General features: G+C 42.8%; 1 protein-coding gene across 1 annotated transcript in view; it reads left to right on the top strand.

The window, feature by feature from the left end:
* The window catches only part of LOC144511051 (regulator of G-protein signaling 7-binding protein-like), a 37054-nt gene extending 14070 nt beyond the window's left edge, over positions 1-22984 (top strand). The window contains exons 3-6 of the mRNA XM_078241019.1: positions 7817-7947; positions 14397-14556; positions 16922-16992; positions 22899-22984. Coding sequence (XP_078097145.1) covers positions 7817-7947; positions 14397-14556; positions 16922-16992; positions 22899-22984 — 448 coding nt within the window. The remainder of the gene's footprint in view (positions 1-7816; positions 7948-14396; positions 14557-16921; positions 16993-22898) is intronic.
* The last annotated feature ends 639 nt before the right edge of the window (positions 22985-23623 follow it).

The raw sequence follows: 23623 nt of genomic DNA, 5'->3' as shown, positions 1-23623 counted from the left end.
TAAAAGCAAAATACTGTGGATGCTGGAAATCTGAAATAAAAACAGAAGAATATTGCGAACGTTTAGGATTTAAGTTTCAGGCTGAAGGTCTTTCAAACTGAGGAAAGGCCATCGATCTGATATGTTAACTCTCCTTCTCTCTCCAGAAATGCTAACTGGTCATCGGGTCACTGTCTGTGTGGAGTTTGCACATTCTCCTCGTGTCTGCGTGGGTTTCCTCCGGGTGCTCCGGTTTCCCCCACAGTCCAAAGATGTGCGGGTTAGGTTGATTGGCCAGGTTAAAAAAATTGCCCCATAGAGTCCTGGGACGTGTAGGTTAGAGGGATTAGCGGGTAAAATATGTGGGGGTAGGGCCTGGGTGGGATTGTGGTCGGTGCAGACTCGATGGGCCGAATGGCCTCCTTCTGCACTGTAGGGTTTCTATGATTTCTATGATATGATGATCTGGATGATGGTTAGCTTGCACTGCTTAAGAAAGAAACGTTGCTGAATTATAGAATCCCTACAGCGATGAAGAAGGCCATTCGGCCCATCGAGTCTGCACCGTCTCTCCGACAGAGCATCCCACCCAGGCCCACCCCACCCTATCCCCATAACCCTGTGTATTAACCCTGCTAATTCCCCCTAACCTACACATCTTGGGACATTAAGGGGCAACTTTGGCATGGCCGATGCACCTAACTTGCACATCTTTGGACTGTGGGAGGAAACCGGAGCACCTGGAGGAAACCCACGCAGTTATTGTGAGAATGTGCAAACTCCACACAAACAGCCACCCAAGGTTGGAATTGAACCTGGGTCCCTGGCGCTGTGGGGTAGCAACACTAACCACCGTGCCACCGCCCACTGTGCTGAAGTATTTCCTATCCTGCTGGTAACATCTCTGCAGTCATGACAGGGGCAAATCGCTGCAACAGTGTTCACCTCTTCACACTAGAGATCACATAAGAACTAGGAGCAGGAGTAGGCCCTCAAGCCTGCTCCGTCATTCAATAAGATCATGGCTAATCTTTTTGCGGACTCAGCTCCACTTACCCTCCCCCTCACCATAACTCTTAATTCCTTTACTGTTTAAAAAATTATCTATCCTTGCCTTAAAAACACTCAGTGAAGTAGCCTCAACTGCATCACTGAGCAGGGATTCCACTAATTCACAACTCTTTGGGTGAAGAAGCTCCTCCTGAAACGCTGAAACCTCCATCGGTAAATATCAGGTTATCCTGCAATTTCATTGTCACGGAGCACGATAAACAAGACCCGAAACTGATGCATTTCTTTCCTACACCGTATCTATATGTTGGGGGTAGGGGGAGGTTAGATTAGATAGTTGAGGTGCGGTTCAGAATGACACCAGCAGTGTGGGTTCGATTCCCGTTCTGGCCGAGGTAGACTTGGGTCTTGCCTGAGAGACGAAGGTAATGGCAAAAATTGGCTCAGGATGTGGCATCAGCAGATAGTGATCCTAAGCCGTGCCTTTGAGCAAAGCAAAGCAAAGCACACATACCATACATTTATATGTTTCTTCCCAAGCTTATTCTGAAGAGGGCAGTACTTAGTCTGGTTTCTGGGCAGAAGGAACAGTTGTTTGGTGCTTTTGTTAGTAATAATTCCTATGTTCTAGTTTAGGTTAAAAATCCAAATGTCCTCTCTCTAATTCCAGGGCCTGTGTGCTATTGCACCCAAACGCATAATCATTCGGGGAAGTGGTGGAGTAGTGGTATTGTCACTGGACTAGTAATCTAGAGACACAGGATAAGCTCTGGGGACCATTGGTTCAAATCCCACCACAGCAGCTGGTGAAATTAGAATTTAATAAAAAATCTGGAAAAGTCCAATGATCAAAAAACCATTGTAATAATCCAGCTGGTTCACAAATGCCCCTTAGAGTGCTTACCTGGTCTCCAGATCCTCTGAAATGGCACACCAAGCCACTCAGTCGAGGGACAACCAGGGAAGGGCAACAAATGCTGACATCCCATTACAGTGACAACCACATAGCACCATAGAATTCCTACAATGCAGAAGGTGGCGGTCGAGTCTGCATTGACTCTTCGAAAGAGTATTTTACCTAGGCCTGCATAACTCCACGCATTTCCCAGGGCTAATCTAGCTAACCTACACATCTTTTGGACACTAAGGGGCAATTTGGCATGGCTAATCCACCTAACCTGCGCATCTTTGGAGTGTGGGAGGAAACCGGAGCACCCGGAGGAAACCCACGCAGACAGGGGGAGAATGTGCAAAATCAACACAGTCGCCCAAAGCCAAAATTGAACCCGGGTCCCTGGCGCTGTGAGGCAGCAGCGCTAACCACTGTGCCACCGTACGAATGAATATTAAAAAATAAAGAGGGTAATGGGTCTTTCTTTGGAATACGAGTTATTATTTCTCTTCTGATCTAAAACTGATATCCTCCCCAGCCAGTCGCATCACAATGTGCTTCAATTTGGATTTGACTATCTCTCTGAAGATGCACGCTATGCACTCTCAAAGCTAGCCAGAGGCTAAAAAGACTCATACCTTTTTGAGCACTGTTAGTTGAAACACTGTTTGCAACATGCTGTTACTTCAGGAGTGAGATCTTCAGGAAATGAAGTGAAAACTTGTTTAAAAAGTAAATAAATTAGCATGAATAATTTTAAATTTGGAAATTATCCTTTTAAAAATTAGGACATGTTATTTCAATAAAATACCAAGTAGAAATAAATATTTTTAGTATATAAAAACTTACAATTATAACATTTATCATGTAGCAACCCTATTTTGATACAAAATATGACTGAAAATACATTTTGTCTCGATTCATAGGTGGACACTGGAACGTAAAGTAGATGTTGTTTTTGCTGAGAAGAATTATTGTGCCTTCAGAAACTGGAAACTGCACATACTGTACAATGCCAGTTATTTTAGCTGGTCGGATATGCTGAATAGCTAATTGTAGAGAGAAGGCCTGTAATGCCAAAGGGATATTGTAAACAAAGAACTGTTATAAGGATTTGCTGAGGTGTTAACTTGTTAATTAGCTAACATGTTAGAATATGAAGAGGTAGAAAACAAGACAAAGGAATAAATTTCGCTGAGATGTGACGGTATGTTCTTGTCCCAATGGTGTTACAATGAAAGCAAACAAAACCAACAATATTAAAGCCGCATCTTCCAGATACACTATAAAGTAGTGTGGAAAATGATACTACTTTCTAAACAAGCCCAAAATATTTCCTTTTAAATCATTGCATATACATAAAATATATATTTATAATTTACGGGGATAGGGCAGGAGGTGGTGGGCCTGGGTATGCTGCTGTTTCGGAGAGTCAGTTCAGACTTGATGGGCTGAATGACCTCCTTCGGCACTGTAGGTAGGATTTTATGGAAAGAATGGGCGGGATTTTCTGGCCGCACTAGCCCCAATGTTGGAAAATCCCACCCGAGGTCAACAGACTTTTGCATGGTCCATGTCCTGCCCGCTCGTGGCGAGTGAGACGGGAAAATTCCATCCCATGTCTCTGAGCACTCGCAAGTAACATTCACACCATGGAAGTTCCAGGCAATGACCAGCTCCAACAAGGGAGAATCTAACCATCTCCCCTTAGCAATCAATGGCATTACCATCACTGAATCCCCCATTATCAACATCCTGGGGGCTACCACAGAAACTGAACTGGACCAGCCATATAAATACTATTGCTGCAAGAGACTGGGAATTCTGAGGCAGGTAACGCCGGATTGTAATGGAATGCTCTCCACTTGCTTGGATGGGTGCAGCTCCAACAACACTCAAGAAACCTGATACTATCCAGGACAAACAGCCCGCTTGATTGGCTGCCCATCCATCACCTTGAACATTCATCCCCTCCAACACTGACGTGTAGTGGCAGCAGTGTGTACCATCTACAAGATGTCCTCCCACAACTCATCGAGATTCCTTCAATAGCATCTTCCAAACCTGTGACCTCTACCACCTGGAAGGGCAAGGGCCTTAAAATAGCACCACCTGCTGGTTCCTCTCCAAGTCGCACACCATCCTGACTTGGAACTATATCGCCATTTCTTCATTGCCGCACTGAATGTTCCTACAACATATGGACTGCAGCGGTTCAAGAAAGCGGCTCGCCACTACCTTTCGCATAAATGCTGGTCTAGCTGCGGTGCCCGCATCCCATGAACAAATAAAAAAAAGCTTTGCAAGGTGGGTGAATAAACAGAGCAGCAGCTAGTGGAATGGGATCCACAGGTCAATGAGATGGGTACTGTGGAGCCAGTCAATTCCTCAAAACAGACATTCTTAAACTATGCTCTAATGGATCAATGCCAGGTCAGTTTTAAACACATGTTAACCTTTCCTTTTACAATTGCAAGACTTGGGGCGCAATTTTCCAGCTTGGGTATGGCAGCGAGCCGGGAAATATCAGTGGGGTGGCAGTAGCAGGAATCGCAACTGCCATCCAGCTGATCGCAACTTTCCCAGGCCCCTTTTTTCCAATATCATCAGCCTCACACTGGAAATCAGCAGAAGGGAGACTGATTACCATGGAAATGTCAATTACCATATATCATTAGCAAGGACAGTATTGTCCAGGTTAGCTATTGTCTCCCCCCACCATCCCCCTGGGAGAGTTCCCACCAGTGGATATTAAAGCTAGTCCCCGTCAACAGGGACCAGGTGTGATCACCTCGCTGGTGGGGACAGAGGCCATTGAGGCCCCCGGGAGGTTGAGGGCATAGGTGTGCCCCTTGGGAAGTGCCAGCCAGGCACCCTGGCACTGCCCACTGGGCACCGGACAGTGCCAAGGGGGGGGGGGTGAGGCCTGAGGGGGTGGGGCCTAGTGGGGGATGGGACCGCTGCGCACTCTGTATTAGGGATTGGTGGAGGTGGGAGGGGGAAGGGCAATCGGGAGGCCGGCAATGGAGGGGGAAAGGGGGCAGTACACATGCACCAATATCCATAGTGACAGATCGGCGATCTGGTGGCATGAGGTCCCGGCCTGCAGCCCCCCCCCACCTCCCCCCTCAAACGGCGTGACTCCCCTGACAGACTCTGTAAAGCACAGAGAGCCAGAAATCCATCCCAGTAAGTACGCCCAAAAAATGTGCGCTTGTGCACTTATATTTCTTTTGGGAAAATCGCCCCCATGATTTTGCTCATAATCCTGGACTAATCTCAAACAGGAATAAGGGAAATCATTGCCCAGGATCGAATTTGTTACTGCTGTGTCTCAAGTTCTATATTTCAACAATGTATCAACAATGAACTGCAACAAATCTGCAAAATACGCCACAAATCAGCTGACCCAAAAAGGACACTAAACCTTGAAATTGAAACTATGTAGGATAAAGTAATTGTGGATAGTTAAAGACACATGTCCTAATCCATCTTCCCATGTCTCTTGCGCTTTCTCACATTTAAACCATGTAAAAAAATGATCAGAAGCAATAGATTTTATCCACCGGGTAAAACATAAAACAATGGCATTGTCTTCCAAATGATCCAGAAACCAAATTAATATATTGATGTGTTTGGCATTTAAAAAAATCTAAAATACACAGGGGCAACTTTCAACTGCTGGCCATCTGAGTTCTGCCTATAAAACAGGAAAATGAGCAAGAAAAAAAAGTTGATGCTTTAGTTTAGGCCGATCCGATTCAATTTTTAGGTTGCCCATTAAATGGCACCTGCCTAAAATAGGCAGGACTGTTTACAAAGAACAGTACAGCACAGGAACAGGCCCTTCGACCCTCTAGGCTTGCAAGATCACGTTTACCTATCGAAACCAACCGTTTATATCCCCCTATTCCCTGCCTGTTCATGTGTCTATCGAGATAAGTCTTAAATGTGGCTAACGTAACTGCCTCAACCATCTCACTTGGAAATGCATTCCAGGCCCCCACCACCGTCTGTGTGAAACAAACTTCCCCCGCACATCTCCACTGAACCATTACCCCCTTATCTTGAACTTGTGCCCTCTTGTAATCGTCATTTCTGCCCTGGGAAAAAGCTTCCAACTATCTATACCTCTCATAATTTTATAAACTTCTATCACGTCGCCCCCTCAGCCTCCATCTTTCCAGGGAGAGCAGTCCCAGTTTATTCAATCTCTCCTCATACCAGGCAACATCCTGATTTACGTATTCAGATCAAGGACTCATGCTGGTTACGGGACTCAGATTGTAATTTACGGGTCCAAATGGATAAAGCTTTAATCTGCTCCTCCCAGCACCACAGAAATCCTTCAACATTTTGCTGGCCAATTTTGTAACCCCCCCTCATCCCCCTCCCCACAACTGGCCTCACCTGTTGGCTTGATCCATGCAATAGTCAATTTTTATCCTACCAAAATAAATAAGCTTCTCCTATTTAATGGATATGGTGGTTTAATATTGTCTCCGGTACTAGTAATCCACAGACCCAGCACAATGCCCTGGGACCCGAGTACCCAGGTTCAAATAACATCATTGTAGGTAGTGAAATTTGAATTCATAGCATCCCTACAGTACAGGAGGAGACCATTCAGCCCATTGAGTCTGCACCTACTCTCTGACAGAGCATCCCATCCAGGCCCGATCACTGGAACCCCACATATTAACCCCACTAATCCCCCTAACCTACACATCTGGAGACACTAAGGAATAGTTTAGCACGGCCAATCCACCTAACCTGCACATCTTGGGACTGTGGGAGGAAACTGGAGCACCCAGAGGAAACTCACGCAGACGCGGGGAGAATGTGGAGTTTGCAGTCACCCAAAGCCAAAATTGAACCCGGGTTCCTGGCGCTGTGAGGCAGCAGTGCTGACCACTGTGCCACCATGCCGCCAACAAAAACCTGGAATTACAAGTCTAATGATGACCAAATAGGCATTGTGGATTGTTGTAAAAATTTATCTGGTTCACTAATGCTCCTTCAGGGAATGAAATCTGCCATCCTCACCAAGCTTGGCCTCCATGGCCTTCATTTACCATCCTCTGAAATGGCCTCAGAAGCTACCTCAGCTGGGGGCAATTTGGGTAGGGCAATAAATGCTAGCCTAGCAACAATGCCCACATCCCATGAATAAGTTTCTTTAAAAATGCCCATGGTTCATCACCTTGATCCCATGGAGACCAAATCTCGATGGCTGCAGCCACTTGTGATCAAGGCATTGGACAAATGTCACAGACTCAAATGCTCCCTTTTCATCCATTTTGGGTGCGCAATGATCATCCCCCCCCCCCCCCCCTAACATTCTGCGCCGCAGCTGCCTTGCTAATGGTAATGGAATTTTCAAATCCTACATGTGTAAAAAATTATATTTCAGCATTTCCGTTTTAACAGTTATCAATAAAATATTTATGTACAATACGTATTGTTTGAAGAGGCGGCGGTGATGGCCTAGTGGCATTATCGCTAGACTATTAACCCAGAAACTCAGCCAATATTCTGGGGACCCGGGTACGAATCCCGCCACGGCAGATAGTGGAATTCAAAATTCAGCAAAAAAAATATCTGGAATTAAGAACCTACTGATGACCATGAAACCATTGTCGATTGTCAGAAAAACCCATCTGGTTCACTAATATCCTTTAGGGAAGGAAATCTGCCATCCTTACCTGGTCTGGCTTACATGTGACTCTGGAGCCATGGCAATGTGGTTGACTCTCAACTGCTCCCTGAACAAGGGCAACTAGGGATAGGCAATAAATGCCGGCCAGCCAGTGACGCCCATGGCCCACGGTTGGCCCGGGGGGGGGGGGGGGGGGGCGGGAAGCATGACAAAACCATACAAAGAATGCATTTTTGATTTAATAGTTGCTTTTCTCTGTGCTGAAATTCCTATAGCCTTGAAGATGAAAATTTGCAGCTGAGCATCTGCAGACTTCATATCCTGTTTTATGGGTGTCTGGAGATGTTTATAACTGAAATGCTTAAATCAGCATACTTAATGGAATCTTTTCAACTTCGAAAAACAGGTACTTTTTGAATTTACTGACATTCTTACAAATCGAAAATTTATTAAATTGCAAACTGATTGTGAAGTACTGAAGATGTGTGGAAAAATATTTAACTGCTGTTTGGAAACAGACTTTTATACACTAGAAAAGCATTGCAAAGATATACTACTGGCTACATCATATGAATAAGGAGACTATCTGTATTGATTCTGTGGCTCAGATCAGTATGGAGACTAAAGGCTCCACAACACAGCTTATCTTTAAAAGAGTAGCCACAGAAAACATTACTGAAGGTTTGGATTCTCTCAATTAGCTACTCCTACAGTGGAACCCTCCACAGGTTTGAGGAAGGAGTTGGTTTCGACAGGAATTGGATTTAGTCAGACTGCAGCAGACTTGATAAAATGTCAAGGCAAAATCTGCCATTACATGTTGCTGTTTCAGTTTGTAAAGTGAACACAGCATCATGGTATAAAGAATAGGGCATCCTTGGAAGATGCCAGCAGCAGTTAGTGTTATTCTACCAATATTATTCACAAAAAGAATTCTGATTTGATTTAACAAGTGATAGCAACATGGGAAGGAATTTTATTTTGAGTGTAATTTAAAATGGTAAAGCATATTTGATCTTAGAAATATAAACATTTCTATACTCCTTTGACTGTAAATTGAAATAATTTTGCACCTAGAGCTTTGTAACCTTGAGTGAAATTTGGTTCATGTGTTGATTTTTAATTTGGGTGCATAAAGGACATGACAGGAAGCAGAACGGAACACAGGGTGCGGACAGGGTGATTGCTATAAAAATGTTTAATGTATTTGACCTTGGCGGTTGGTGGGAGCAAAAATCAACTGGGAGAATTTCTTCTCAAGTTGCAAGTAAACAAGCCAGAGATTTTGCCAATTGATTTCAATAATGTTGCTTCATTGTAATGTGAACAATCACTGACAAGTCTACATGCAATGGTTAATTCTATTCATGAAATGGTATTGGGAAAAAACTGCAGAGGCAAGGAAAATACAGTATAGAATCATAGATTCCTACACTGCAGAAGGAAGCCATTTGGCCCATCGAACCTGCACCAACCACAATCCCACCCAGGCCCAATCCCCATAACCCCATGCATAAAGCCTCAATCTCTGCATCATGCTAACTGTTTAAATTTATACGGAACTATGAGGTGCAGCTGTCCTGTTGCTAGCGCGACTCTTGTCTGTTATTGTCACAACCTTACAATGACTGTCAACACAGCTACATCTCACCAATGTTGCATAGGCTGAGTTTTGATATGTGGTTGCAAGGCCTTCTCTGTAAAATCCATGGTCCACATGGCTTTGGACTACACCACTTCCAAATGAAGACAGGTTTCCTTTGTATCATGCTAAATTTAACATTCATCATTGAATGGACGTAAATGTTGTAGAGCACTAATATTGCCAATATTAGTGCTCTACAATGGCATCAAGTTGAATTGAAGCCATTCTTATACTCATTTTCCAAACATTTCCACTATTTGTTAGTTCTAGTATTGTTCAGACAAAAGCCAAAAAACTGAATTTTTGTGACTGAAGACCATCTAGTGTACTTATCGGAGAATAAATCACACTAGAGCATCTTTCCTAACTTGATCATGATCTTATTAACTATTGAAGGTAGAACATCTTTTGTCTGTTCACCTGCCAAGTTTTGTTCATATTTACTGACAATGATTTAGTCGCAGCTCAGTTCAAGATGGAGAATTAATAAATTTGTGGAGGATTATGTCAATTGCTTCCGATGCCATTCACAAGGTCAGTGAAGAAAGGGAGGAATAGAATGAGGCTAATTATTTGAGTCTGATGGCCTCCCACATAATGTATGCTCATGATCTTATCACAGCACTTACGATTGATTGCATCTAGTGGCCACCACCTATTCACATAGGGAGTTATGCTTCCCCATCTAACCACTTCCTCAATGATTTGTACAGCATCTTTCCTTCAAGTGGTGTAGGCTAAATCGATGAAGAGCTGGTTAGTTGAGATGATGCACTTGGAAGCATTGAAAGAGAGTTTCATAGCATCAACTTCAATATTTTTCCTCTAACTCCTATCAGGGATGCAAGTTCCAGGTCATAACATTATATCTGCATACCTCTGCCACATAGCCTTCACTATAATATTTCTTCCCAGATGTCAAACACGGGCTGCTTTAATGCCGTTCATGCCCCACTCCTGCTGCAGCGAGGTCAGAGAATTTGGCAGCCAGCCAAATCTCCATTCACTGCAGCAGGATGGGAAAATCCCGCCAGTGTGAACAGTGGTAACATTCCAGCCAGTGAATATTCTTGCAAATTGGTGTTTTGTTGAGTTTTGGAGGTGGTTAGGAAATCTGGATAATATTTGTTAGTGGCCATTGTCTCCAGGAAGAGATCAGATCACCTGGTTGAGATCAGTAGAGTGAACCAAAGGTGCCATCGTTTAGCTTCTTTGTTACTGGAAGGTATTTGATAGTAAAATACTATTGGTTTAGCTCAGTTGGCTGGTTAGTGATTCAGAGCGACGCCAACAGTGCAGGTTCAATTCCCATATCAGCAGCAGTTATTCATGAAAGCCCCACCTTCTCAACCTTTCTCCTTGCCTGAGGTGTGGTGACCCTCAAAGGGGAGAGCAGCCTATAGTCATCTGGGACTATGACAACTTTACCTTTTTACCAGTAATCAGTTCAGGGGTATTATTAAAAAGAGGCCAGACATCATATCATGTGTCAAAGGAGACTTTTGTGGATTGGGATGGGAAGTTCATTTACAAAGTGGGTTGGAGCAGGAATGTAATAGATTATAAGTGAGGCTTGTTACAGTAAGAGATTTAAACCAAAACTCCTTCAATACAAGAATATTAACTTGCAAAGGTGAAAGCATTGCAACAATTTGTTTTACTGCAGTTATCAGAAATGGTCTCATCCTGTGTTAAGCTTAGACTTTTGAACATGCTCCAATTATTTCCTTAAATTCTTAAATAAAGTTATTCTTTTCTGAGCATTACAAAGGCCAATGTGCAGAGTGGACAGAACAAACCCTTAATCCAAATATCTGCTTCAATTTCATTTTTTTTCTACACAAATAGGAAAGTGCAGCTAATTACCCAGACATGTAAAGGCAGACCACTTTTGGGAAAAGGGGATTCCAGTGTCAGCTCCGAACCTCGCAGGTTTGGAGAACTGGGAGAGGTTGACTTTTGGGGTCGTGCTGACCCTTCGTCAGAACACAGAGTTTCCAAAAATTTATTTCAGATTTCCAGCGTTTTTCATTACAGGCAAAGGCTGCTCTCTGACTGGTAGATCTAGACCAATGAGGGAGCAACTTTTTTTGTCCAGTTGGGAATCACAGCCAGGAGTCTAATTCTGTGAATTTAAATATCTGGAATTAAGAATTTACTGATGATCATGAACGCATTATTGATTGTCAGAAAAACCCACCAGGTTCACTAATGTCCTTTAGGGAAGGAAATCTGCTGTCCTTACCTGGTCTGGCCTACATGAGCAGACCACAGAGCCATAACAATGTGGTTGACTCTCAACTGCCTTCCAAGGGCAACTAGGGATGGGCAATAAATGCTGGCCAGTCAGCGATGCCCACATCCCATGAATGACTAAAAATAAAATAACTTTAAAGAACCATAGTTAGTGTTGAGGCTTCCAAAGATTTCTGGTGCTTGTGAGCCTTGGATGTTCTGTAGATGAGGAACTTATATGTTGTACAGCTTTTTTTTGGTACATGAAGCTATTTGAATTTTCTGTATATGGAGAAGTCAGAGGTCAGACAACATAAGTGGATGCAAGTTACAGGACTACAGTTGTGCCCATGTTCTGTTCTTAATAAAGTTACCAAGAGAAAATGCTGGAAAATCTCAGCATGTCTGGCAGGATCTGTAAGGAGAGAAAAGAGCTGACGTTTCGAGTCCAGATGACCCTTTGTCAAAGCTAAAAGGCATAGAAAGTGGGAGATATTTATACTGCAGGTGAGGGAATGACAGATGTGTCATAACCACTGAAACAAGGGGAAAGGCTGCTAATGGCAGTCCACAGAGAGAATAAAGGGTGTGAATGGCCAAACAGAGAAGCTGAAATCAGAGGGTAATCTGTGACAAATGAAGATGTGTGTGTGTGTGTGTGTGTGTGTGTGTGTGTGTGTGGGGGGGGGGGGGGGGGGGGGTTGAGAAAAAGGGGAAAAGGGGAAGCCAAGGGGGAGGAAAGGTAAGGAAAGGGGGGATAAAGAAGGAGGAAAGAGTGGGGGGAGGAAGAAAAATAAAGATAGATAAAAAGAAATAAAAGGTAGAGAACAGTAAAAAAAAATTAAATCTTAATAAAGTTAGTTTACAATAATGATTCTGGTGATCTGTAACATAAAAGCAAGAGAAGAGCAATAAGTGTTAAACACAAGTATATATATAGCGAGAAATTCAGTGGTCTGCAAAAATGATTCAAATTGATACATGAACAGTATCAAACTGTGCATTATTTATTATGTAGAGATGCTGGCGTTGGACTGGGGTGGGCTCAATAAGTAGTCTCACAACACCAGGTTAAAGTCCAACAGGTTTATTTGGTAGCACGAGCTTTCGGAGTCTCGCTCCTTCTTCAGGTGAGCCTGTTGGACTTTAACCTGGTGTTGTGAGACTTCTTATCGTGATTTATTAGTCAGTCATTCAGAAGATGACAATATTAGTGGACAGGTTATCATGGGGGTAGCCGGGTGAAGAAGCAAAAATGCAAGCATGCAGCAAACATCTCCCGGGCTAGCAACAGCCCAAATTTAGATCTGGCCATTGAATGACATATATGGGAATTAAATGGGATGGGAAGCTTAATGCTTTGCAAGCCAGTCAAGAAGGAATAGAAGAGTGAGGGATAATCCCTAGTTACAGACAGCAAGTGGAATATATTTAGAACAAAAAATAAATGACTATATGCTGAAAATAAATTATAGAGTTTTGGTTTCAAAGTCATGTTTGCTAATGAGCGCTGTTTGGAGCAGATGTTGGTTCCTCCTGCGTCCTGAATTACTGAACCACAGCAAAGTGAAAGGGATAAAATAAAGGACATGATGTGAAAATGGACAGGAATGAAAAGTTGATGAGGCATGTTGTTTTGGAAAAGGAGAAAACCTGGAAATGAGGTAAAAGCAAATCACTGCAGATGCTGGAATCGGAGACTAAAACAGAAAATGCTGGAACATCTCAGACGAAGGGTCACCCAGGCTTGAAACGTTGGCTCTGTTCTCTCTCCACAGGTGCTGTCAGATCTGCTGGATTTTCCAGTATTTTTTTGTTTTTTGACCTGGAATAAGGTATTGGGATAAATGAGAGGCACGAGTAAAAGAACCAAAACAGTCAAAGACCGTGGCCGTTATTAGTGTCTGTGCCAGTTTTAAGTTAATGCTGCTTGAACGCCTTGGTTTGTTTGCAAATATAGTTACGCAAAAAATAGGTTACTTTTTGATCTTGTGAATACGACCAAGTACTTATTAACTCCTAAGATTGCAAGCAGAATCTAAAGTTGGAGGGTGAGCTTGGTGATATGCTGATATGTGACAGATGAAGATTATCCCTCATTATCCCTTAAGAAATTACACTTGAACCATTGCAATAATCATCCTCACCTAGGATCGGGAATGATGGAATGTCGAAGCAGATCTGTTGATGATAGAGCATTGAGTATAGCTTCACACAGATGGAGAAGTGTATATGTACGCCCACAGATAACAAATGCTGCTAGAGAAATGCAGTAAGATATAGTGAATAAATTAGATGTTTAACAGAGAAAACCAAAATGAACGAGTAAATGAAGAAATTAAAACAGAAAATGCTGGGATAGCTCAGCAGGTCCGTCAGCATCTGTGGAGAGAGAAACAGAATTAAACTTTATTTATTAGTGTCACAAGAAGGTTTATATTAACACTGCAATGAAGTTACTGTGAAAATCCCCTAGTCGCCGCACTCCCGGTGCCTGTTCGGGTACACTGAGGGAGAATTTAGCACGACCAGCGCACCTAACCAGCGCGTCTTTCAGACTGTGGGAGGAAGCAGGAACACCCAGAGGAAATGCATGCAGACACGGGGGAGAACGTGCAGACTCCGCACAGACAGTGACCCAAGCCGGGAATCAGACCCAGTTCCCTGATGCTGTGAGGCAGCAGCAGTGCTAACCACTGTGCCCCGCCCACAGAGTCCAGATACGGACTCAAAAACGTTAACACTGTTTCTCTCTCCACAGATGCTGCCAGACCTGCTGAGTTTTTCCAGCGTTTTCTGTTCTTATTTCACATTTTCAGCATCTGCAATATTTTGCTTCCATTTTAATGAAGATATTTAGTTTGAAATGGTTTCAAAACATCACAAATATTTTCATAAGCAACATTACAAAATGCTGCGACTGGAGTCTTTTTTGAAGCCCGTAAATTTTTTAAAGAGTATTTCTCCTGTTTCAGAACAAGTGACTTGTTCAGCTCCTGGAATCACCTGTGAAAGGGAAGAGGAACATTCTCAGGCCCCGTTCCTAGAAGATGTCACCTGTTCATCGTCCTCACAAGAACTGGACATGTTGGCATGTCAATTAGATACAGCACTGGAAATTGAATCCACAGGAAGGTAAAGTCTTTAGGCTTTACATTTTTGCAAATCATAGAAAAGAATCATAGAAACCCTACAGTGCAGAAGGAGGCCATTCGGCCCATCGAGTCTGCACCGACCACAATCCCACCCAGGCCCTACCCGCTAATCCCTTTTTTTACCCGCTAATTTACCCGCTAATCCCTCTAACCTACGCATCCCAGGACTCTAAGGGGCAATTTTTAACCTGGCCAATCAACCTAACCCGCACATCTTTGGACTGTGGGAGGAAACCGGAGCACCCGGAGGAAACCCACGCAGACACGAGGAGAATGTGCAAACTCCACACAGACAGTTTCCCGAGCCGGGAATCGAACCCGGGACCCTGGAGCTGTGAAGCAGCAGTGCTAACCACTGTGCTACCGTACAATATTTCATACGTCTCAATCATAGAATCATAGAAACCTACAGTGCAGGAGACCATCATTCGACCCATCAAATCTGCACCGACTACATCCCACCCAGGCCCTATCGCCATAACCCCACGTATTTATCCTGATAATCTCCCTGACATAATGGGGGGCAATTTACCTTGCTAATTCCCCTGATTAAGGAGCAGTTTAGCAGGGCCAATCAACCTAACCCGCACATCTTTGGACCGTGGGAGGAAACCAGAGCACCCATAGAATCCCTACAGTGCAGAAGGAGGCCATTCGGCCCATCAAATCTGCACCGACTCTCTGACAGAGTATCTTACCCAGACCCTTTCCCCCTCCTAATCCCCGTAACCCCACAAATTTACCATGTCTAATCTATCTAACCTACATATTTTGGGACACTAAGTGGCAATTTACCACTGCCAATCCAGCTAAACTGCACATCTTTGGACTGGGAGAGGAAACTGAAGCACCCAGAGGAAACCCACGCAGACACAGGGAGAATGCAGTCACCCAAGGCCAGAATTGAACCTGGGTCCCTGACGCTGTGAGGCTGCAGTGCTGATCACTGTGCCACCATACAAAAGCAGATAAGGACAGTTAAATGCAACATTAATCCCAAACAGGTGACGTTACAAAAATAATCAAACAGAATGCTGAAAATCTGGTTAGCCTTTTAGATAGATTCATCGTTAAAACTCTCTTGCTCTGAACAAGAGTCCCCTTTCTGGGACTGAGTAAAACAGAGAGAGTGGGACAATAACAGATGGAGATCACAAAGACAGATATTTCACCGATAGCATGTGAATGAATTGAAGAACCAGTGATTTTTTAAAAATGCAAGACAGGCAACTTCACAGAACTCAGCTCGGTCAGGCCTGTGGAAAGGTATTAGAAAAGCAAATGGTTCCCAAATAAAATGGTGGAAATGGATTGAGAGATTCTCACTGGAAAGTTGTGGGAGTTGCCAAAGTCAGAAGTTGATGTCAATATTGACATCGGAAGACTGCAGATAGGCCAGAGGGAGACAAGGTACCTTTCTTCATATTTTTCCTGAATTTGTTGGGCGCAGTTAAGACAACAAAGACGGGAAGGTCAAACAGAGTGAGTTTAGGGGTCTAAAACTGATAAATTGCAGGGAAGCAAGGAATTGCTTAGAAATGTGGTCCTGCATTTAGCCATTCTGGTTGGCTTCCTTGATGCAGAATGCAAGTGCAACACCCAGCCCTTTTTGAATTAATAGCGCATCATAGAATCATAGCATCCCTACCCGTGTAGAAAGAAGCCATACGGCCCTTCGAGCCTGCACTGACAACAATCTCACCCAGGCCCTATCCCCATAACCACATGCATTTATCCTGTTAATCTCCCTGACACTATGGGGGCGGGGGGGGGGAGGGACAATTTAGCATGGCCAATCAACCTAACCCGCACATTTTGCAACTGGAGGAAGAAATCGGAGCACCCGGAGGAAACCTACACAGACACAGGGAGAATGTGCAGACTCCGCACAAATAGAGACCCAAGGCTGGAATTGAACCTGGGTCCCTGGCGCTGTGAGGCAGCAGTGCTAACCACTGTGTCGCCCCATGTGTTAATAACTGGCATCTGCCTTTACAATCACCGTGTTTTATTTGAGTTCACTTTAATCATGGCACTCGTTTTATCTTTGACTGTTGATGGCTTCAGCATCCTCCTTTGTGGTTTTGTCATGGTGATTACCTTTGAAAATATCATGATTTCTGCTATGAATGGGACTACCCAAGTGAAAAGCAGGAATTCTAATTTACATCTTCAAATCATGTAATGGTTTGATAATTAATTTATGATAAGGGTTAATAGCTTTCAGACACCCACTCAAATACAGTGCATCATTGAAACTGAAGAGCCCATAGATTGTTTGCAATACAATGCTGATAGATTCTTCGAAAAAACATTGAAAGACTTTCTTATAATTGTCATTTCAGTGACATTCAGGAAATGAGGTACCTTCTGAGAAATCACAGCGAATCCGTGCCACAATATCTTAAAATACAGGGTATGTATTTGACATATTTGTGTGTGTAAGCTTGCAAAAACTGCACATTTGAAAAGTTCCTTTGGAACAATATGTTTAATTTATATTTGCATGCTATCTAAACAGATGCAAAGGAAAATATTCACATCACCTCGAAATATTTCCATTCGGTTTAAAATCACAACCCTTAAAGGGTAGTGATCAGACTATAATAAAGCTTTAGGAAGACAGGATATATTAACTGAGTGGCGCAGTGCGTTACAACACCTTTGGCCCTAGGTTTGAATCAAATAATAATAAAAAGTGGTCGAAAATGAAATAGGTGTTCTTGTGGCACAATGGGTAGCGTCCCCACCTCTGGGTCTGGAGCTTTGGCATCAAGTCCCACTTCGGGGCTTGATGGCTATGGAAGGCATATACATAATGTGGGCGTATTCACAACAGGGTCAAACAGGTTGATGATCAATCTGTAAATCCTTCTAATAGGCTTGGTGACAGGTGGCAAGAGTGGGAGAGATTCCTGGTCAGCCACACTGCAGCAGGCAATGGCAATCCACTGCAGTATTTTGCCAAGCGTAATCATGGATCAATCCAATGGAAGTCCATGATCACCAATATCCTCTTGGGGCATGGTCCCTGGAGTAGGCAAATGAAATATTATTTGGGAATCTCAATCTGATTCACCAGGGTGCAAATTCAAAACACAAAAAAGATAGTTTGACATTATTTGGGCATAAAGATGATTGGTGTGGAAAATGGGGAAAACCCACAATGGTGCATGGATTTTCACATTGGGCTCCTCGGCACCCAGAGGATCCATGAAAGAATCCTGAAGTCATTAGAATTTTGTCCTTTAGTTGTGCTGAAATGCCAATAAAGCAGGTTTCCCACAATGGAGAAGCAAGTCATCAGACTCTCTGTCCCAATTGCTTTAATTTTACATGCTGATCTCTCATGTGGGACTTTGTCAAAAGCCTTCTGAAAGTTCAAATCAATCACATCCACTGGCTCCCCCTCCAACTCTACTAGTTACATCCTCAAAGAATTCCAGTAGATTTGTCAAGCACGATTTTCCTTTTGTAAATCCATCCGGGTCAAACCGCTATTTTCTAAATTCTAGCACTGTCTTCCAATGTGATGAACCACTATCCACTTGTCTGGATGAGTGTGGCTCCAAAAACACTCAAGGAGCTTAACACCATCCAGGACAAAGCTGCCCACTAGACTGACACCCCTCCACCACTGACGCATGATGGCAGCAGTGTGTACCATCTGCAACTTGCACTGCAACAACACACCAAGGCTTCTTTGACAGCACCTTCCAAACACGTGACCTCTATAAAGGCAGTAAGTAAAGATGGATAGGAGCACAACTTGCAAGATCTCCTCCTAACACCATCCTGAATTGGAACTAAATTGCCATCCATTTACTGTTGCTGAATCAAAATTTTGGAACTACTTTAAGTTTAAAGTTTATTTTATTAGTATCACAAGTGGGCTTACATTAACACTGCAATGAAGTTACTGTGACAATACCCTAGTCGCCACATTCCAGCGCCCTGCTCGGGTACACTGAGGGAGAATTTAGCTTGGCCAGTGCACCTAACCAGCACGTCTATCGAACTGTGGGAGGAAACCCATGCAGACACAGGGAGAACGTGCAGACTCGGCACAGGCAGTGACCCAAGCCAGGAATCGAACCTGGATCCTTGGCACTGTGAGGCAGCAGTGCTAACCACTGTGCCACCATAGCAGCACTGTGGGTGTACCTATACTACTTGGTCTGCACTGGGTCGAGGCAGCAGCTCACCACCTCTCAATGAAAATTAGGGATGGGCAACAAACACTGGCCCAGCTAGTGAAGACCACATCCCACAAAAGAAGTAAGGATGCATAATTCCTCAGAAGTGCATCAATATTCAAAGGAATTCCTCCGTACAATAAAGCTCCTTTGTGGCATTAAACCAAACAAAAAGTTCTGATTTTTAAAAATACCTTCCTCCCCTTTTTCTCCCAATCCCTTACTTATCTCATTTGTTTTACTTTCCTCCACTTTGCTTACATTTCTCCTCCACTTTTATTTTCCTCCCTCATTTTTGTCTCACTTTTGCTTTCCCCCTTTGCATCCAAAACAATCCCCCAACCATTCCCCCCACCCCCCGCCTTACTTCTGATGGCACTGGAACAGTGATACTTCAAAACTGAGAGTATTCCATGAGCATGATGGAATTGGAGAATGAGACATCCAATGAGCAAGATTGCAAAGGGTCCCTGGGGAATGGACTGTTAAAACAAAAACTGACAAGGCAGCTTCTGCTAGATGTAACCAGTCCAGACATGCCAATGTTTCTGAAAAGACTGAGGATAAGGAATTGTTCTCTGTAACCCATTTGGGAATACTTGTTGCCACATTGGATATGGATGTGTCCCATCTTTCAACGGTAATAATACATCTTCACCTTGATAAGCACAAAACTATCTCCCCAATGCAGTTAGTTAAGATGTAAATAATACGTTGATATAAAGTAATCTGCATAGATATATCGGCTTAAAATGACTAATGTTAAAAATTTGAATGAAAGATGAGATAGAAAACAATATGCCAGCTCTTTTAAATGGGTATCACTGGAGTTTAGATTTACCAGAAGATGGTTAATTTTGAATCCAAATGTGTCAGAACTCAGCACAATATTATATATTTTGGTGCTATAATAGTGATAAAGAAGTATACTGGACAAAGCATATAAAATCAAAAATCTATTTCACATGTAAATTTTATAATGCAAGCAGTGAAGTGCTAATTACCATAATTGGTTAGACTATTTTTAAATGTTGAATCCATGAAGCAGAATTGTGATACCCAATTACTCTGTACAATGTCCCCTACAACTGGTTTCTAATGAATACAGGCATAATTACATGCAACCATTAGCACATTACAAGTATTGTGTGACTTAGAGGTGATAACGCTCATTTGATATAATTCCTTTATAAAAAGTCTTGTATCATACATTTTTCAATTAAACAATTCAAAAACTTCAACAGGGCATCAGAGGAGATGGAACCTGCAGTGAAGGGCTTCAGTTATCTGAGGAGATGAGGGAAGCTGGGATTGTTCTCCATGGAGAAGATCAAGGGGGAGATTTAAGAAAATGAAATTATAATGGTCAGAAACGCACTTCTTGAAAAGTTGGTCGAAGCAGTTTCAGTGCTAACTTTCAAAACGAGGATTGGATATATACTTAAAAAGAAGGGATTGTGGAACGAGGAAAAAGAGCAGGAGAGTAAGGCTAGTTGGATATTCCTTCAGGGAGCCAGAATGGACATGAATAATCTCCTTCTATGCTACATGATTCTACGGAAACAAAACCTACACTGTATAGTTACATAAAGCTGTAATACTGAAAATTTGAGAGATTGTATTCAGCACAGCAGGCTGTTGTCCAAACATGAATTATGTTGTTAACCAGACTGGAGACTTAGTTGGCTCGATGCTGCTCAGAAAGCTGCAGTCCCACTAAGTCACGTCACTAGGTGAAGATTGTTGAAGTGAATGTTTAAACTGGTCAACTGCAGCATTGGCATTGAAGGCACAAAGGCAGTGTCAACAATGCAAATATTCACCTCGGTTCCTGCACAGCTTCTCCAGATGACAGTATTGTGTAGTTCTACAAATACCTGTTTCTTAATATGCTTGGAATGTATCCATCTGGAAAAGGCTTAGAATGTCAATTTCTCTGAGATTTATGCACTACGCATGCTAGCCCTGAGCTAATTACTGTCGTTAAATGGGTGGACAACATAGGTTTACAGCAATAAAACAGGCCCTTCGGCCCAACTTGTCCATGCCGCCCTTTTTTGTTTAAACCCCTAAGCTAGTCCCAATTGCTCGCATTTGGCCCATATCCCTCTATACCCATCTTACCCATGTAACTGTCTAAACGCTTTTTAAAAGACAAAATTGTACCCACCTCTACTACTACCTCTGGCAGCTTGTTCCAGACACTCACCACCCTCTGTGTGAAACAATTGCCCATCTGGACCCTTTTGTATCTCTCCCCTCTCACCTTAAACCTATGCCCTCTAGTTTTAGACTCCCCTACCTTTGTGAAAAGATATTGACTATCTACCTGATCTATGCCCCTCATTATTTTATAGACCTCTATAAGATCACCCCTCAGCCTTCTACGCTCCAGAGAAAAACGTCCCAGTCTATCCAGCCTCTCCTTATAACTCAAACCATCAAGTCCTGGTAGCATCCATGTAAATCTCTTCTGACCTCCTTCTAGTTTAATAATATCCTTTCTATAATAGGGTGACCAGAACTGTACACAGTATTCTAAGTGTGGCCTTACCAATGTCTTGTACAACTTCAACGAGACGTCCCATCTCCTGTATTCAATGTTCTGACCGATGAAACCAAGCATGCCGAATGCCTTCTTCACCACTCTGTCCACCTGTGACTCCACTTTCAAGGAGCTATGAACATGTACGTCTAGGTCTCTTTGTTCTGTAACTCTCCCCAACGCCCTACCATTAACCGAGTAAGCCCTGTCCTGGTTCAATCTACCAAAATGCATCAGCTCGCATTTATCTAAATTAAACTCCATCTGCCATTCGTCAGCCCACTGGCCCAACTGGCTAACATTTTGATGGCTATCTTGACAGATTCCTTTGTGCCCATGTTAATTTGTTTGAGGGCTGACATTCTTTCTCAATCCACGTGAAAATTCCCAGGGTGTGGTTGATGAGGAGGGGGAAGGAAAAAAGTAGCACAATACCCATTTTACTCAATTTAAACATGTAGGCATTACTGCTAAATATGACTCATAGAATCATAGAATCCTACAGTTCAGGAGGCCGCCATTCGGCCCATCGAGTTTGCACTGAACCCTATCGCAGTAACCCCATGCCTTTACCCTAGCTAGTCCCCGTGACACTAAGGAGCAATTTAACCATGGCCAATCCACCTAACCCGCACATCTTTGGACTGTGGGAGGAAACCGGAGCACCTGGGAGGAAACCCACGCAGACACGGGGGGAATGTGCAAACTCCACACAGTGACCCAAGCCGGGAATCGAACCTGGGTCCCTGGCGCTGTGAGGCAGCAATGCTAACCACTCGTGTCATGATTTTCCAAACATAATGGCAAAAAGATCATTTTGATGCAACAAAATAAAATTGACTTTTAAATCATAACAGCAATACCGCAGTGGAAATAAAACGACACAAAAAAAATAAATATAGGTTGATGACAACCAAACCATTAGTTCAAATTCTGTACACTTTACAACCTACATCAGGCAGGTGACATGGTCCCATGGCTCTGCAATGCTGCCTGATGCAAGACAAGTGGCCCCAAATCAGTTTCTGAGATCTTACCATTTAATGGCACAATTCATTGAAGTATCAAATTGATTTTTTTCCCTAAAGAGTAATGTCCGATATAGACGAGTATTCCAAAATCCTTGTACATCCAAGTGTGGATAAAAGAACTAATATCTCAGAGGGGATTTATGCTTGGCTTACATAAACCTGTTGTCTGGCTACACATTTTTGTAACAGTTTTAACAACACCAGGTTAAAGTCCAACAGGTTTATTTGGTAGCAAATACCATTAGTATTAGTATTAGCGTCAGAAGGAGCAGCGCTCCGAAAGCTAATGGTATTTGCTACCAAATAAACCTGTTGGACTTTAACCTGGTGTTGTTAAAACTGTTACTGTGTTTACCCCAGTCCAACGCCGGCATCTCCACATCACATTTTTGGGACAGATGTGCACAAATCCACTCCATTAGACACCCTGGCTAGAAAATCTGAAAACTTAAAAAAAAAATATGATTCACCAAAAACTGGTGTTTAATTTATTTTTAAAATCTTAGTAAAATCTAGATTTATTCCTTATTCTGTACTTTCTTTCCCACAGATGAAACCTGTTTGTTGACCCCATCACCCACACATCCAAAAATTCGGAAGAGGCGGAAGTGCGGACTATGTTGTATAAAGAAATGAATCCATTTGTTGTGCCGTCAATTCTTACTAATGAAGTCATAGTTTAGGAATCAAAAGGTGTTTAAAGTTGTTGAATATATTTGGTTGTGAAACATTCAGTGAACCAAGTGCAATATCAAAGTAACTGCTTGAGTAATTCTAATCTGTGGTGTAGAATAGCTACCAATGTGGAATTCTGTTTTGTCTTAACAGCACAAGGCTATTTATTTTGGATTCTTAAAATGCTACAATACTGCTATTTAATGCTGTGTTAGCTTTTTTTGTGCCTTGCTGGTTTTACAAAATTCCTCTCCCTTGTATTGAGATATGAAATATAAAAGCATTCTTTTTTTTAAAAAGTGAGGACTAAACATGAATAATAAACCTGCCGTACAGACCAAGATGGTCAGTAAGATGTGGCTAAATTTATTTTGCGTGAAGAAGCTGCGACAATCCGTATTGAAAAATAAATTGCATGCAGCAATAATTTCTTCTGAAATGATTCTTATGGTGGATATTTTAAACGTATAAAAGATTGATTCTTTTCGACATAAGTGCTTTGAAATGAGTGCAATAAATGCATAGCAAACAAAATTAGTTATAGTCATAGAGTCATAGAGTTTACAGCATGGAAACAGGCCCTTCGGCCCAACTTGTCCA

The sequence above is a fragment of the Mustelus asterias genome, chromosome 24 (genome assembly GCF_964213995.1).
Source record: "Mustelus asterias chromosome 24, sMusAst1.hap1.1, whole genome shotgun sequence".
Taxonomy (NCBI): domain Eukaryota; kingdom Metazoa; phylum Chordata; class Chondrichthyes; order Carcharhiniformes; family Triakidae; genus Mustelus; species Mustelus asterias.
The sequence above is the reverse complement of the archived record's forward strand: the minus strand, read 5'-3'. Positions and strand labels throughout refer to the sequence as shown.